The 15057-nt window shown below is 47.3% G+C and overlaps 1 protein-coding gene across 1 annotated transcript; it reads left to right on the top strand.

Annotated features, from left to right (window-relative positions):
* Nucleotides 1-3552: 3552 nt before the first annotated feature.
* slc7a14a (solute carrier family 7 member 14a) lies at nt 3553-13389 on the top strand. Its single transcript, XM_047015684.1, has 9 exons — nt 3553-3973; nt 4370-4606; nt 5469-5686; nt 6053-6199; nt 7871-8079; nt 10349-10496; nt 10617-11112; nt 11451-11687; nt 12236-13389. Exons 1-9 carry the CDS (start codon nt 3664-3666, stop codon nt 12532-12534), a joined length of 2301 nt encoding a protein of 766 aa, XP_046871640.1. The 5' UTR covers nt 3553-3663; the 3' UTR covers nt 12535-13389.
* Nucleotides 13390-15057: the final 1668 nt, after the last annotated feature.

The following is a 15057-nucleotide window of genomic DNA, read 5'->3' as shown; positions in this document are numbered from 1 at the left end:
GGGGGGGGGGGGGGGTGTTATTCGTGGACTGTCGGAGGCTTATACCAAGGTCTAGTGTCTGGTACCCATAAATCCTGCCCTGGAAATTGCTCAGCCATACAGCCATGCCCTGTAAGCATTGTGGTGCCTCATGCACAGGCACACATAAGCACACATACACACACAGTCATGCCCCGCAGGCATTGTCATGCCACACACACACATACACACACAGTCATGCCCCGCAGGCATTGTCATGCCACACACACACAGACACACATACAGCTACGCCCCGCAGGCATTGTTGTGTCGCACACACGCAGACACACACAAACACATAAGACTGACGTTGTCAAGATGATGTAACCCAGAGAGTGTTCTCTGATGGTGCTGCTACTAGTAAGACTTTTAGGAAGCTGGATCACATCCTCTCTGCTTCACAGACAGACATGTAGACAGGCTGACTGACATGCAGGCAGGCAGGCAGACCGACACTGGCAGGCTGCTGGACAGTGGCTGTGCTTGGGTACAGTTTCACTGGTGTGTCTTGTCTGAGATCTTGGAGAGTATGAAACCACCTTTAATTAAGGGATATGTTCTCTGAGAGGCAGGAAAAGTGGACATGGGAAATAGAGAGAGAGTGAGACAGAGAGAGAAAGAGAAAAAACAACAGTGTCATGGAGAAATCGAGACTCCATTTCCCCTGATTCAGGCTTTACTGTACGATGATGAGTTAGCTGCTTCCTGTCTGCAAGCCACTCAGAGTTAGGGCAGGTTGCCAGGTCGGGTTCTGAACAGGGCGTGTTGCCAGGTTGGAGTGAATCAGGGCTATTAGCTGTATTAAAACTTCAAGTCTATGGGCAGCGGAGGTTCAATCAGGATATTAATCCTGTGGTGTGGCAGGGGCGAGGGCGGAATGCAGCCATTGGCTCAGTCACTGTTGATTAGACTGACAGCCAATTAGACAGGAAGCTGGCTGCAGACAGGAAGTGATGTCAGTGGTTGATTGGATATTGATCAACAAAGGTAGACATGATAACGACTTGTTTGTTTACTCTTCTGCTGGTATGGATGTGAGTGCTGTTTAGATCCTATTACAGCGGTCTAGAGTATTGGTCCACTCTCTCTCTCTCTCTCTCTCTCTCTCTCTCTCTCTCTCTCTCTCTCTCTCTCTCGCTTTCTCTCTCTCCCTCCATCTTTGTCAGAACATATCCTCTGTCGACATCGCTATTGAATCCCATGCTTCAGGGTGTATGTCTATTGAATCCCATGCTTCAGGGTGTATGTCTATTGAATCCCATGCTTCAGGGTGTATGTCTATTGAATCCCATGCTTCAGGGTGTATGTCTATTGAATCCCATGCTTCAGGGTGTATGTCTATTGAATCCCATGCTTCAGGGTGTATGTCCTTGCAGTTGAGGCTTGTGAAGTCCTATCTGATCTTTATTGACAGTTTGATCTTATCTCCATCTTAATTTCTACTAGAGCATGTTATAGGGAAAGCTTTAAAGCTCAATAGTCATGCCGCATCCCATAATGTCATGTCTGTCAGGTTTTATGTTTGTTTGTCATATACAGTAGTGTAGGCACCACACATTTCTTTACTAATCGTCTCGCAAACATCTTTGCGACTGGGTACGTACATTCACCGTGTGGTTATCAGTCAAACATGGTTAGTTCTGTCTAGGCATGCTGTTTGCTCAATGTCTCTCACTGTGTCTGTCTCATTATATCTCTCTCTGTTCCCTGTCTCCCTCCCTCTCTTTCTCTCTCGTTTTATATATATCTCTCGACATGTGTTTGTCTGTCTGTCAATTTCTGTCTTTCTCTTTCCCCTTTCTCTCTCTCTGTAAGTAAGACTTTAGTAAGTAAGACTTGATTTATATAGCACAGTCCATACAAGAATGGCAGCTCCAGGTGCTTTACATAAAATCAACGAAAACAGTAATACAAGTGATAAAAGTAATGGATCTAAAACACATAACAACCCAGACAAGCCAGACTGTATCTGCGGTCTCTCGAATCCGTCTTAGACCCAAGCTGCCACTTGCAGTTTCCACACATATAACAACTCAGACAAGCTGCACTCTGTGTCTCTCTATTTCTCTCTTTCTTTCTGTTTCTCGTTCTCTTTCTCTCTCTCTCCCGGACGTACAATCAGAGTATCAACTCTCACCCTCCTAATCCCATCTTTCTGTTCTCTCCATCATCCTCATCTTTCCATCTCAATCTATCATCCTTTCTCATCCCTCCTTCCTAATATATCCGTCCTCCTCATCCCTTCTACTCACCTGTTCATCCCTCTAAACTTGAACTGTCCGACTTTCTCAACCGTTTCCCAGTTTCTCCAACAGCATTTCTCCCCTCGTATCTTCTATACAACATCAAGGCTGTCCCTTTCTTTATACTAAAAGCTTTGACTAGTCAACATTCTGCGCACACACACACACACACACACACACACACACACACACACACACACACACACACACACACACACACACACACACACGCACACACACCTACACACACATGCACACACACTCTAAATATAGTGACAATAGACCCCCTTCTGAACACTGTGGTTAAACAGCTGGGTAATTGCAGCTCTTTTAAGTGTTTGATGACTCAGTGTTGTGTGTGTGCATGTGTGTGCGCGTCTGGGTGTGTGCGTGTGTGGTTGCTAAATGAATGGTTTGTCAATCCACTTCACTGTAGTGGTTTGTGATCGTCCCGTTCTAGTGAGAGTGTAGGGAGAGAAAGAGCCAGATAGAATATGGAGGAGAGAGGGCGAGAGAGAGAAACTGGTCCCACGTCTGCCCATTGGCACTTAGCTTCTGCCAAAATACACTCGTAGTCAGTTTGATTTGACCGAGCCTTGGAATACTGAACATTGCAGTGTCTTAGTAAATGTGTCAGGAAGATTTTCAGTGCGCGACTCAGAAACTGTTTCAGGAAGTTCTGTTGGAAATGATTTGCATAAAGCTTCATCTGGAGATGCTTGTACCTGGTTGTGGTCTGATTTACGTAATATCAAACAAAACAGGGACTGACAGTACAGTGCATGCACAAACACACACACACACAAACAGAGGTGGCAATGATCCGTCATATACTGGCAGCAAACTAATGAGCATGGTCACTATAGCAACGGGACTGTGGAGAAGAGGGTGTTAATTAGTTACTTCTTTATTCAGGTAGGCCCTTTCTGTGTGTGTGTCTGAGTGTGTGTGTGTATCTTTTCTCCTATATTTACACATCTGCAGCGTGTAAAACATATCTAACAGCAACTTCTGCTATCTCCCACAGATCCCTCGGTGTCCCAGAGAACTGCTAGGATGAACCTCCACTAACTAAGAGAGACAAAAAAGAGAGAGACCTTATCAGACCTTCAGGTCTCACCCCATCCTCCAGCAAAGGAACCTTACAGATTCCCAGTCCTCCACGACCCTCTCCTCCTCCTGAAAGAGAGAGAGAAAGAGAGAAAGATTGAAAGAGAGAAAGAGAGAAAGAGAGAAAGAGAGAAAGAAAGAGAGAGAGAGAGAGAGAGAGAGAGAGAGAGAGAGAGAGAGAGAGAGAGAGAGAGAGAGAAAGACAGAAAGACACAAAGCCACAAAGAGAGAAAAAGAGAGAAAACTCCAGAAGCTTCTGTCACCCTCCTCGCCCCCCACCCCTGTCCTCAGTATGGCCTCAGGCCTGGTGGGTAAGCTGGACCCTCGGAGGATCCAATGGGGCGCCGCCTGGCACACCTTCACCTCCAGGGTGCTGAGGACCAAGCCGGTGGAGTCCATGTTGGATTCGGGCTCGTCGGCCACCGGCGCCCACGGGACCAGGCTGGCCCGGGTCCTGTCCACGGTGGACCTGGTGTCGCTAGGCGTGGGCAGCTGCGTCGGCACGGGCATGTACGTGGTCTCCGGGCTGGTTGCCAAGGAGATGGCGGGGCCAGGGGTCATCGTGTCCTTCATTATCGCCGCGGTGGCCTCGATACTTTCGGGTGAGGCGCCGACTATGAACGTGATTGTTGCATAGCTGTTGGATTCGAATCTGTTGGGTTTGCTGTTCTGTTACTGTCAAGTTTCTGGTTGTGTCACACTAAAGGGCTTGTGTTCATTACTGTAACGTGACCAGGGGGGTCTGTGGGAAAGCAGGGGAATGCCAGCCACAGGCAGTGACTAAGGGGTTGAGAACACTAAGGACTGGCAAATACAGAGCAAGGTTCTGTCGTCATCGGAGCGATGATGAAGAAGAGCGGAAGGCCAGGAGACTATGGCTGCCGCTACTCATGAGGAACTGTCAGAGACTTCCTCAGGAAAGAGGCTGGGAGCTGGTGTTACTGTAACATACACATAATGTGTGTGTGTCTGTGTGTTCATATCTCCTCCCCTCACAGGAGTGTGTTATGCAGAGTTTGGGGTGCGTGTGCCTAAGACCACAGGCTCCGCCTACACCTACAGCTACGTGACGGTGGGCGAGTGTGTGGCCTTTTTCATTGGCTGGAACCTGATCCTGGAGTACCTGATTGGTACAGCCGCGGGGGCGTCGGCCCTCAGCAGCATGGCTGACTCGCTGGCCAATCACAGCATCAGCAACTTCATGACAACGCACATTGGGACACTCAATGGCCTAGGTGAGAGGAGAGGGATCAGTGCTTGTGTGTGTGATTGCGTGTACGCATGTATGTGTTGAACATGAGTGTGTGTGTGTGTTGAACATGAGTGTAAGTGTGTTGAACATGAGTGTGTGTGTGTGTGTGTTGAACATGAGTGTGTGTGTTGAACATGGGTCTTACTGTATCTGAAGCTCAGATGCCATCAGCTCTGGCATCCAGGTCAGTCAGGTCCTAGTGTGTGAAATCTGAAACATGCAGCCGTCATCTGACTGGCTGAAGGACTGACTGACTGGATGACTGACTGACTGGATGACTGACTGGCTGAAGGACTGACTGACTGGATGACTGACTGGCTGAAGGATTGACTGACTGGATGACTGACTGGATGACTGGATGACTGACTGGCTGAAGGACTGACTGACTGGATGACTGACTGGCTGAAGGACTGACTGACTGGATGACTGACTGGATGACTGACTGGATGACTGGATGACTGGGTGACTGAAGGACTGACTGGCTGACTGACTGGGTGACTGACTGGCTGAAGGACTGACTGACTGGATGACTGACTGGATGACTGACTGGCTGAAGGACTGACTGGCTGACTGACTGGGTGACTGACTGGCTGAAGGACTGACTCACTGGCTGACTGACTGAACGACTGGATGACTGGCTGGATGACTGGCTGGATGACTGACTGGCTAGATAGCTGGATAAATGACAGGCTGATTGATTCACTGACTGGTTGGCTGACTGACCGACTGACTGACGACTGACTGATTGGGTGACTGACTGACTGGTTGACTGACTGTGTATTAATGTGTGCTTATAATATATTTGTGTGTGTGTGACTGTGTGTGTATGACTGTGTGTGTCCCAGGTAAGGGAGAGCAGTCTTATCCCGATCTGCTGGCTTTGGTGATAGCCATCCTGGTGACTGTGATTGTGGCTCTGGGGGTGAAGAACTCTGTTGGCTTCAACAACATTCTCAATGTCATCAACCTCATGGTCTGGGTGTTCATCATGATCGCCGGAATGTTCTTTGTCGACGGAGCCAACTGGGACGACGGACGCTTCCTCCCCTTTGGGTGGTCAGGGGTACGGTCTCCTGTGCACACACACACACACATACATACACGCATCCACATGCACATGAACAGGCAGGCAATCACACATATTGGTAACCATTCATTTACTCCTGTGTGTGTGTTTCTGATTGTGTGTGTCTGCTTGTGTGTGTGTCTGCTTGTGTGTGCTTGTGTGTGTGTGCTTGTGTGTGTGTGTGTGTGTGTGTGGGTGCTTGTGTGTGTGGGTGCTTGTGTGTGTGTGTGTGTGTGGGTGCTTGTGTGTGTGTGTGTGTGTGTGTGGGTGCTTGTGTGTGTGTGTGTGTGTGTGGGTGCTTGTGTGTGTGGGTGCTTGTGTGTGTGTGTGTGTGGGTGCTTGTGTGTGTGTGTGTGTGTGCAGGTGATGCAGGGAGCGGCCACCTGCTTCTATGCCTTCATCGGCTTCGACATCATCGCCACGACGGGGGAGGAGGCCAAGAGCCCCAACACCTCCATCCCCTACGCCATCACGGCCTCGCTCGTCACCTGCCTCACCGCCTATGTCTCTGTGAGGACGCACACACACACATTTTTACATTTAGTCATTTAGCAGACGCTCTTATCCAGAGCGACTTACAGGAAGTACAGGGACATTCCCCCCGAGGCAAGTAGGGTGAAGTGCCTTGCCCAAGGACACAACATCATTTAGCACGGCTCGTAATCGAACCAGCGACCTTCTGATTACTAGCCCGATTCCCTAACCGCTCAGCCACCTGACTCCCTATACATACCCTACATACACACATACACATACACACAGACATGCACCCACACACACAACCACACACGCAGGCATGCACACAAACACACAAAGCCGCACATACACATGCCCACAAAGATGTCCACACACACATAGGCATGCACAAACACACCTACACAAACACACGTACACACAGACATACATACACACACACACACACGTACTATATGCCACTTGAGAAACTGCCCTATGCCAGCTATACATGACATGTTATTCAGTGATATACAGTCCACACTCTGTCTCTATCTCTTATCTCATCCTCCTCTCCTTCTCGTCTTTCATCTTTAATCATGAAGAGATCTGATAGGCCAGATGAGGGAGGAAGTATCTTGATCCCTTTCAAACCCCTCAAACTGTTATTTCTAAACGTACTGGTCCCTTGTTTTACCTGTGTGGGTGTGTGCTCGTGTGTGTGTGTGAGTCTGTCTCCTCTCCAATCCCAGATCTTTGCTGATTCTGCTTGAAGAACACACCCACGTTTTTTGGGGTTGGTTGTTGCTATGGTTACCTAGCTATCAGTGGCCAATCAGCAGTGAGTTTGAGGAAGCCCTAGCTTATAGCCTTAGGCGGCGCCCATCCTCTGTTTATTAGTCTCTCTCTTTCTCTCTCTCTCTCTCTCTCTCTCTCTCTCTCTCTCTCTCTCTCTTTCTCACTCACCCCTTTATCCCGGTCTTCTCTCACCCACTCTATATCTCAATCTTTCTTTCCCCAACATATTGTCTCTTTGCTGTCGTGTCACTATATACATTCTTTTCTCACTCGCGTTTTCAATCTCTCTCTACATCCCTCTCTCTAACTCACTCTATCCTTCATCACCTCTTCCTGTCTGTTTCTCTTTCCATTCCTCTTCTTCTCATCTTCATAATATTTAGAATGTCTTTCCTTGAGGAAGGCTGTGTATTTACTCTCCTCCCCATGAGGGACCATCATAACGATGACTGGGATTGGTTAAGGTTTGATCTGTGCCAGTGTGACTCTCTGATTGGCTGACATGTCTGTGGGAGGATGATTCTATTTGCTCACATGATCTCTCCCTGTCAGTAACTGCTGGTCTTTTTGGTCTATGTGTCTTTCTCCATAATCTCTCCATCCAAATCTCACAGCCCGTGCTCTTAATCTGACAGCTGGGCCTGCATGATTGTATACGTCTTACACATGGATGTCACACACATATTCGTATCAGACAGACACACGCACACACAAGTGTGAGTTATGCGCTTATGCGTGGAGAGACGCAGGCTAGGGAATTGCAAGTGTGTGTGTGTGACTGAAAGTCTCTTTATTTGAGTTTGTATGTGGGTGTGTGTGTGCGTTCCTGTCTGTGATGTGTGTGCCCATGTGTGTGTGTGTGTGTGTCTAACCCATGTGTGTGCCTGTGTGTGTTTGCGTGGATGTTCTTATCTGTGTGTGGTCTCCCAGGTGTCGGTGGTCCTGACTCTGATGGTGCCCTACAGTGAGATCGACGCTGACGCTCCACTGATGGAGATGTTTGCCATGCACGGCTGTCTGTTTGCCAAGTACATCGTGGCTGTGGGCTCTATCGCCGGGCTGACTGTGTCCCTGCTGGGCTCCCTGTTCCCCATGCCCAGGGTCATATACGCCATGGCCGGGGACGGCCTGCTCTTCAAGTGAGTGAACACACACATGAACACACACGCACACATGAACACACACACACATATGAACGCGCACATGAACTCACATGAACACATACAGGAACACACACACACATGAACACGCACACACATGAACACACACACACATGAACACACACACACATATAAACACACACAAACACATGCACACATAAACACCAGTGTTGGGAACGTTACCGAAAATTAGTAATTAGTTACAGTTACTAGTTGCTTATTTCAGAAGTAACTGCATCACTTTACCAGTTACTGCATAGAAAAGTAATTAGTTACAAGGGAAAGTAACGTTTACGTTACTTGTAATTCCCTGCTTCTATTATAGAATTAACGCACACAGATAGTTATATATAGATGTAGTCAGGGGCGCGCCAGGAATTTTGGGCCCCATGAAAAAGAAAATACATATTTATATTTTTTGATCATTTCTATTAGTTTTTCAATTTTTGGGGGCCCCTGTCAGTCAATTACTATTCTTCTCAGTGGATGAAGTTCTTGTACCTGCACACAAACTACTACTTACCAGTAGATTTTTATCCTTGATCTGGAAAAGAGAAAAATAATGTCGATATTTCCATGACACAAAATGCAAAATGCGGAGTGATTCATTCATACACTGTGTCACCGTAAACTTGTTTAAATTAGATTAAAAACAGGAAATTGGGGAATTCATGCAAATGAAAAGTCACGAGTAACGAGCCCATTTAAATTTCAGTAATGTAACTGCGTTATTTAATTGAAAAAGTAATGGGTTAGTTTACTTGTTACCGCCAAAAGTAGTGGAGTTACAGTAACATTCGCAACACTGATAACACACACATATAAACTAGGGCGGGAATCTTTTGGTACCTCACGATTCGATTTTAATCGATTCTTGGGCTCACGATTCGATTAAAAATCGATTCACGATCTGCTTTTTTGATTTGTAATAAAATTTCGATTTACGTAATATATGCTTACATTTGATTCCAGTTTGCTGTTTAGTGTTACTTGTTTCTATTTGACTGTGATGGGCAGTCAAAGGCAGATAGGCAGTCTTGACAAAAGAAATCCCAATGCATCAACACCTTGACATTTATTGTTTTACTTGCAAAAAATTCAATTTTTGATATTTGTGAATCGATATGAATCGCTAGAAGACTGAATCACAATTCAAATGAGAATCGATTTCCCCCCCGATATAAACACACGCGCACACACACAAACACACACACACCTATAAACACACATATAAACACACACAAATTTACAAACGCACACACACAATTTCACAAGCACACACACGAACACGTACAGCCACACGCATTCATACCACACACTCATAGTATACAGTGTACATAAATATCAACACACACATGGACACACGCACTAAGTGCATGACAGCACTTTTCTAGGCACTACTGTTATTGAGACATAATTGAAAGACTTTAGTAAGTGAGATGTTATTACAGTATTGCACTGTAGTACTATTAGTTTTGTTCACCATCAATCAGCCACTGTAATCGAGATGTTGTTGTTGCTACATACTTAGGAAATTGACATACCTTCGTTGCACTGTAGTTCCACTGTAATATTACAGTATTGCAGTAATGTAGTACCACTGTAGTATTACAGTATTGCAGTAATGTAGTTCCACTGTATTATTACAGGATTGTAGTAATGTAGTTCCACTGTAGTATTATAGGATTGTAGTAATGTATATTGTCGTATTACTTTCGTTCACCATGTCTACTTTGAGATGTGACTACTTTGTGATGCTGCTAGTAAATACACACTTTTCTTTGACTCTGATCACCGAAACACTGTAGAATGAATCATTAGAACTCATGCTTAATCTTCTAATGTACTTTCTATGTGCACTATCTGTGCTTTGCTTCGGTAAAAGCACCTGCTAAAGTGAATGAAATGAAAAATGAATCCCTCCACACACACACTCATGAACACACACAGTCTCACACACTCTGAAAGACGCACACCACATGAACACCAGTGCACACACACACACACATACTTCCTTCCCATAGTTTTTGTTGTTAGGCTTGCTAATGGATGAATGTTCTTATATGTTGTTGTTTCTTGTGTGTGTGTGTGTGTGTATGTCTCTGTGTGTGTCTGTGTGTGTGTCTGTGTGTGTGTCTCTGTGTCGGTGCTTGTGTGTTTGTCTCTGTCCCGTTGTGTGTGTGTCTCTGTGTCGGTGTCTGTGTGTGTCTCTGTGTGTGTGTGTCTCTCTGTGTGTGTGTGTCTGCAGGTTCCTGGCCAACGTGTCTCCCTACACAGAGACACCAGCAGTGGCGTGTGTGGTGTCAGGGTGTCTGGCGGCCCTGCTGTCTCTGCTGGTCAGCCTGAGAGACCTGATCGAGATGATGTCCATCGGCACCCTGCTGGCCTACACTCTGGTGAGACGGCCCCAGCCTCACACTGATCCCCTCACACACCCCCTTAGAGAGGAGGACCTGGCCTGGTGTCTGGTCTGCTCTGATCTAGTCTGATCTGGTCTGATGTGTTTGTGTGTCTAGGTTAGTCTGTGTGTACTGCTGCTACGCTACCAGCCCGAGAGTGACATCCATGGCTTCGTCAACTTCCTGTCCGAGGAACAGAACAACAGGAAGAAGGAAGGTGTGCTGGCCGAGTGTGAGAAGGACGCCTGCTCACCAATCAGCGAAGCCGATGAGTATGGAGGCGTGGCCACGAACACATGTGGAGCCAAAAACCTCCCGTCGCTAGGCGACAATGAGATGCTGATCGGCAAACCCGATAAAACCGCGTACACGGCCAGCCACCCTAATTATGGCACGGTTGACATGACGACGGGCATCGAATCCGAGGAGTCGGAAACCGGGTTCTCGCGGCGGTTGAAGAAGCTCATTGGTCCACGTTACTACACTCTGAGGATCCGATTGGGTCTCCCGGGAAAGATGGACCGGCCCACCGTGGTCACGGGGAAGACGGTGACCGTGTGCGTGCTTCTGCTATTCATCATCTTCTTCGTCTTCTGCTCCTTCATCATCTTCGGTAAGGAGACCAGCCCTGGAGGTTGGAATGGCCCAGACTTTGTCTGTCACCACTGACTTCTGGTCTTCTGCATTCGAAATAAACACTCAATTGTTTGAAATGCTACATCTGTCAAATAAATTAATAAAGTGTATATTCCACAAAAGGGAAAGTAAAATCTCCTCCTCCTGCCCCTCCTCCTGCTCCTCCTGCTCCTTCTCCTCTTCCTCATTTCTAACTCCTCTTCCTCCTCCTGCTCCTTCTCCTCCTCCTCCTGCTCCTCCTCCTCCTGCTCCTCCTTTCTCCTCCTCCTCATTTCTAACTCCTCTTCCTCCTCCACGTCTACTTCCTCTCTACAGGGGCGGGCTACATAGGTGAGGGTCGCTGGTGGGCGGTTTTCTTGCTGGTTTTCCTCATCATCTTCATCGCCCTGCTGGTCGTCATCATCCTCCAGCAGCCGGAGAACCCCAAGCGTCTACCATACATGGCCCCCTGCGTTCCTTTCGTCCCCGCCTCCGCCATGCTCGTCAACATTTACCTCATGCTCAAGCTGTCCGCCATCACCTGGATTCGTTTCGCCGTGTGGTGCCTTGTGGGTGAGAGAAAGAGCCCCCTTTTGATTGGATATTCTTCTTGTGCTATTTTAGTACTTCTTATTCTACGTAACTACTACCAATAGTCTAGTACTACTACCACCACTTATTTAGTAGTGTACTACTACTAGCTATTTTACTTGTTGTACTACTTACCTGTACTGCTTTCTTATTCTACTTTGTCTTCTACTAATTACTCAACAACACCTTGTTTTCTCATGCTTTTAATGGTTTTCTTTTTTATTGTTGCGCAATGTAAAATAAGCAAACTGACTGGACTCTTCAGAACGTAGGAGTAGAAGATTCTGGGCATTTTTTTCCCTCTTCCAGTGGGTTGGAGTTCTCTGGGGTGTTAGTTGCCATGTGAGTGGGATCGTAGGAGAAGATTCTGGCTGCCTTTCTTCTCCCTGGGGAGAAGGAACCACACTCTGACTCCGTCTGAGTGGGAAGAGCATGTTTTATTTCCACCGACTGTTCACAAGGTTCAAGTGTGTGTGCTAGGGTATGGACACAGAAGGTCAAACAGTGTGTGTGTGTGTGTGTGTCTCCAGGTGTGCTTATCTACTTTGGCTACGGCATGTGGAACAGTACTCTGGAGATCTCAGCCAGGCAACAGGAGGTCCACGCCTCCACCTACCAGCGCTACGACCAGGGCGTGGACGAGGGATTCACCGGCTTCGACGACGACTTCTACCCCCCTACCAACGACGCCTGGGGGGCCCCCGAGGGGGGATCTGGGCTGACTCCACCCCCTGCCAACGAGGCCGGAGTGGATGGGACGGCACCGAAGGGCGGGGCTAAGAGCATAGCCAATCATGGCCTGGCGGAGGAGGATCCGATGGATTTCTGAAGAGACTGACTTGATGTTGCCCTGAATGTACTGCCTGTTTGCTGCCTGGGGATGGTGTATGTGTGTGTGTGTGAGTGTATGTGAGTGTGTGTGTGTGGGGGGGGGGGATTTCACCCTCGGACTGGATTGTCCAATTTTGTTTGATTGGTGAATGTTTGGTTGTTCAGCAATGCCTGTTGTTGTCCACCCTGTCACTATGTTCCTCACAAGGTTGTCAGCAGATCAAAGTTAGGATCGGCCCCATTCTCAGAGAGAGAAAGAGAGGGGAAGGAAGAAAGATAGAAAGTGTGTTTAGTTTACTGGCCATTTACTGGATCCTCTGAAACTCAAATGTCTTTGACAGAGTGTCAGCACAGTGTCTGTTTTTCTTCGATTCCTAGAAAACAGAGAGAGAAAGAGAGGGAGAGAGAAAGGGCAGTGTGAAGGAGAAAGATGAGATGAGTCAGCAACCCTCTTCCTGTTTCAACACACACAGGAAGCTGTTAAAGCACTGAGCCCCGGGTCACTTCCTGTGTCCAGGTGTCTGATTTGCTGCTCTGCTCTGCTCTTCTTATCTATGATGGACAGAAACCAGCTGCATACACACACACACACACACACACTGACACTGCTGAACAGGCCTATTTAAACAGTGGAACAGTCCTATTATAGAAGCTAATGCTCATAGTCTGTTCTATGGACTGTTTCTATGTGTGTGTGTGTGTGTGTGTGTGTGTGTGTGTTCATTCATGTGTGAGGGTGTGTGTGTGTGTGTCTATTGAAATAGTGACCAAATCGTCCAGTGAGATTTTAGTTAACTCTAATTCTAGTTGGTTTGTGTTAAATAAAATACACAGTACCATTCCTCCCCTCCTCTTTCTTTCTTTCTTTCTTTCTTTCTTTCTTTCTTTCTTTCTTTCTTTCTTTCTTTCTTTCTTTCTTTCTTTCTTTCTTTCTTTCTTTCTTTCTTTCTTGTTCTCTCTCTCTCTCACTCTCTCTCTCTCTCTCTCTCTCTCTCTCTCTCTCTCTCTCTCTCTCTCTCTTTCTTACCAGTCATACACACACTGAATGAATGATTTACTATACGAAATGGGCATTGATGGGCACAAATTGTAATTGGACTGGGCTTGCAATAGTGCCTTCATGTGTGTGTGTGCATGTGTGTGTACACTAATGGCAAAAATATCGATTGTTTGTAGCCATTATGCTTCTCCTTTTCCTATAAACATACATTTGTGTTGGTCTTACCTTTTGGTCCAGGTAGTCCCTTAGTTAGCATATGCACACACACGTACACACTAGACACCCACACAACCTGCACCTGTCAGCTTTACCTTTCCAAAAATAGAGGTAAGAGAACAAGAGAGTAAACAAAGAGAAGGGGAGTGAGAAAGAGGGAGAGAGGGAGAGAGAGATAAGAGAGATAGAGAGGGAGAGAGAGAAGAGAGATAGAGAGGGAGAGAAAGAGAGACGAAGTGAAAGATAGAAGGAACTTTGAAGTGCTAACTGCATGGCTAGCTAATTGTCTGCTGTTCTGTGTGCCCTGTTCTTCTGTGTGGTTTTCTGTTGCCTATCCTCCTCTCTGATTGGTTCTTCTTGCTTCTTCCTCTGCACCTCCTCCTCCTCTGTTCCTTTTGCTTGTGGGATGTGGGTTGAATTCTGTGTGATCGTATCTTTCCAGAGCGCCCCATAGACTGTACTAGGAAACCCCTAGGCACTCCCATGCCCTCCCCATAACCTCTGCCCCGACCCCCCCTTCCTCATCCCCCCCGCCCCTGCCTCTAACCTCAGCCCAGCCCATGTCCTCACCCCAACCTCCAGCCCCTGCTGCTGCATTGGCCCCTCCTGGGGAAGCCTTACATGTCAAATGCACTAAACTGATGCCACGCTAGCCCTGACCCCTGACCCCTGCCCTCCAACTCCTACTCCAGTTTCCCCTTAAACTACACTTCCCAGAGTTCCCATTCCTGTTCAGGTATGGGCTTGCCTGTGTTATCCTGTGAATGATTGTATGAAGTCGTATGCCAATCCCTATATAATCCTCACATACTGTAGACAAACACACGCGCACACACACACACATTCAGCTCAGCCAAAACATCCCTTCTTTACATTCATAATTCAGCCAAAATGAACAAGGGACATGGCCCTTGTGTCAAACTAGCTCTTTAACTTCTGTGTGTGTGTGTCTTTGCAAGTGTCTGTGTGAGGGATTGTTTGGGTGCATTTTTGGGTGCGCGCACATGTGTGCATGAGTGTCTGTGTGCATGTGTGTCTGCACAAGTTTGTGGCTGTGTGTGTGTGTTTGTGTGTGTGGTTCTGGTTTTTGTGCCTCCATGTGGTTGTTTGGTGACTGTAGCATGCTGTCAAGCATGAGGCTTCTATCCCAGCTGTTGTCCTTGCATGTGGTGACTGACCGTGCAGGATACTATAGAACTCACTCCAACGCCCAACCCCAAACCATCTGACCCTTAACCCCTGGCCCTGGGTGCCTAATGAACGTGTGACACGAGGGTACAGTTGGTGCAGCTTACCAGACATGAA

This window comes from Hypomesus transpacificus, chromosome 3 (assembly GCF_021917145.1).
Source record: "Hypomesus transpacificus isolate Combined female chromosome 3, fHypTra1, whole genome shotgun sequence".
In the NCBI taxonomy this organism is placed as follows: Eukaryota; Metazoa; Chordata; class Actinopteri; order Osmeriformes; family Osmeridae; genus Hypomesus; species Hypomesus transpacificus.
This window is presented reverse-complemented; position numbering and strand designations above follow the sequence as displayed.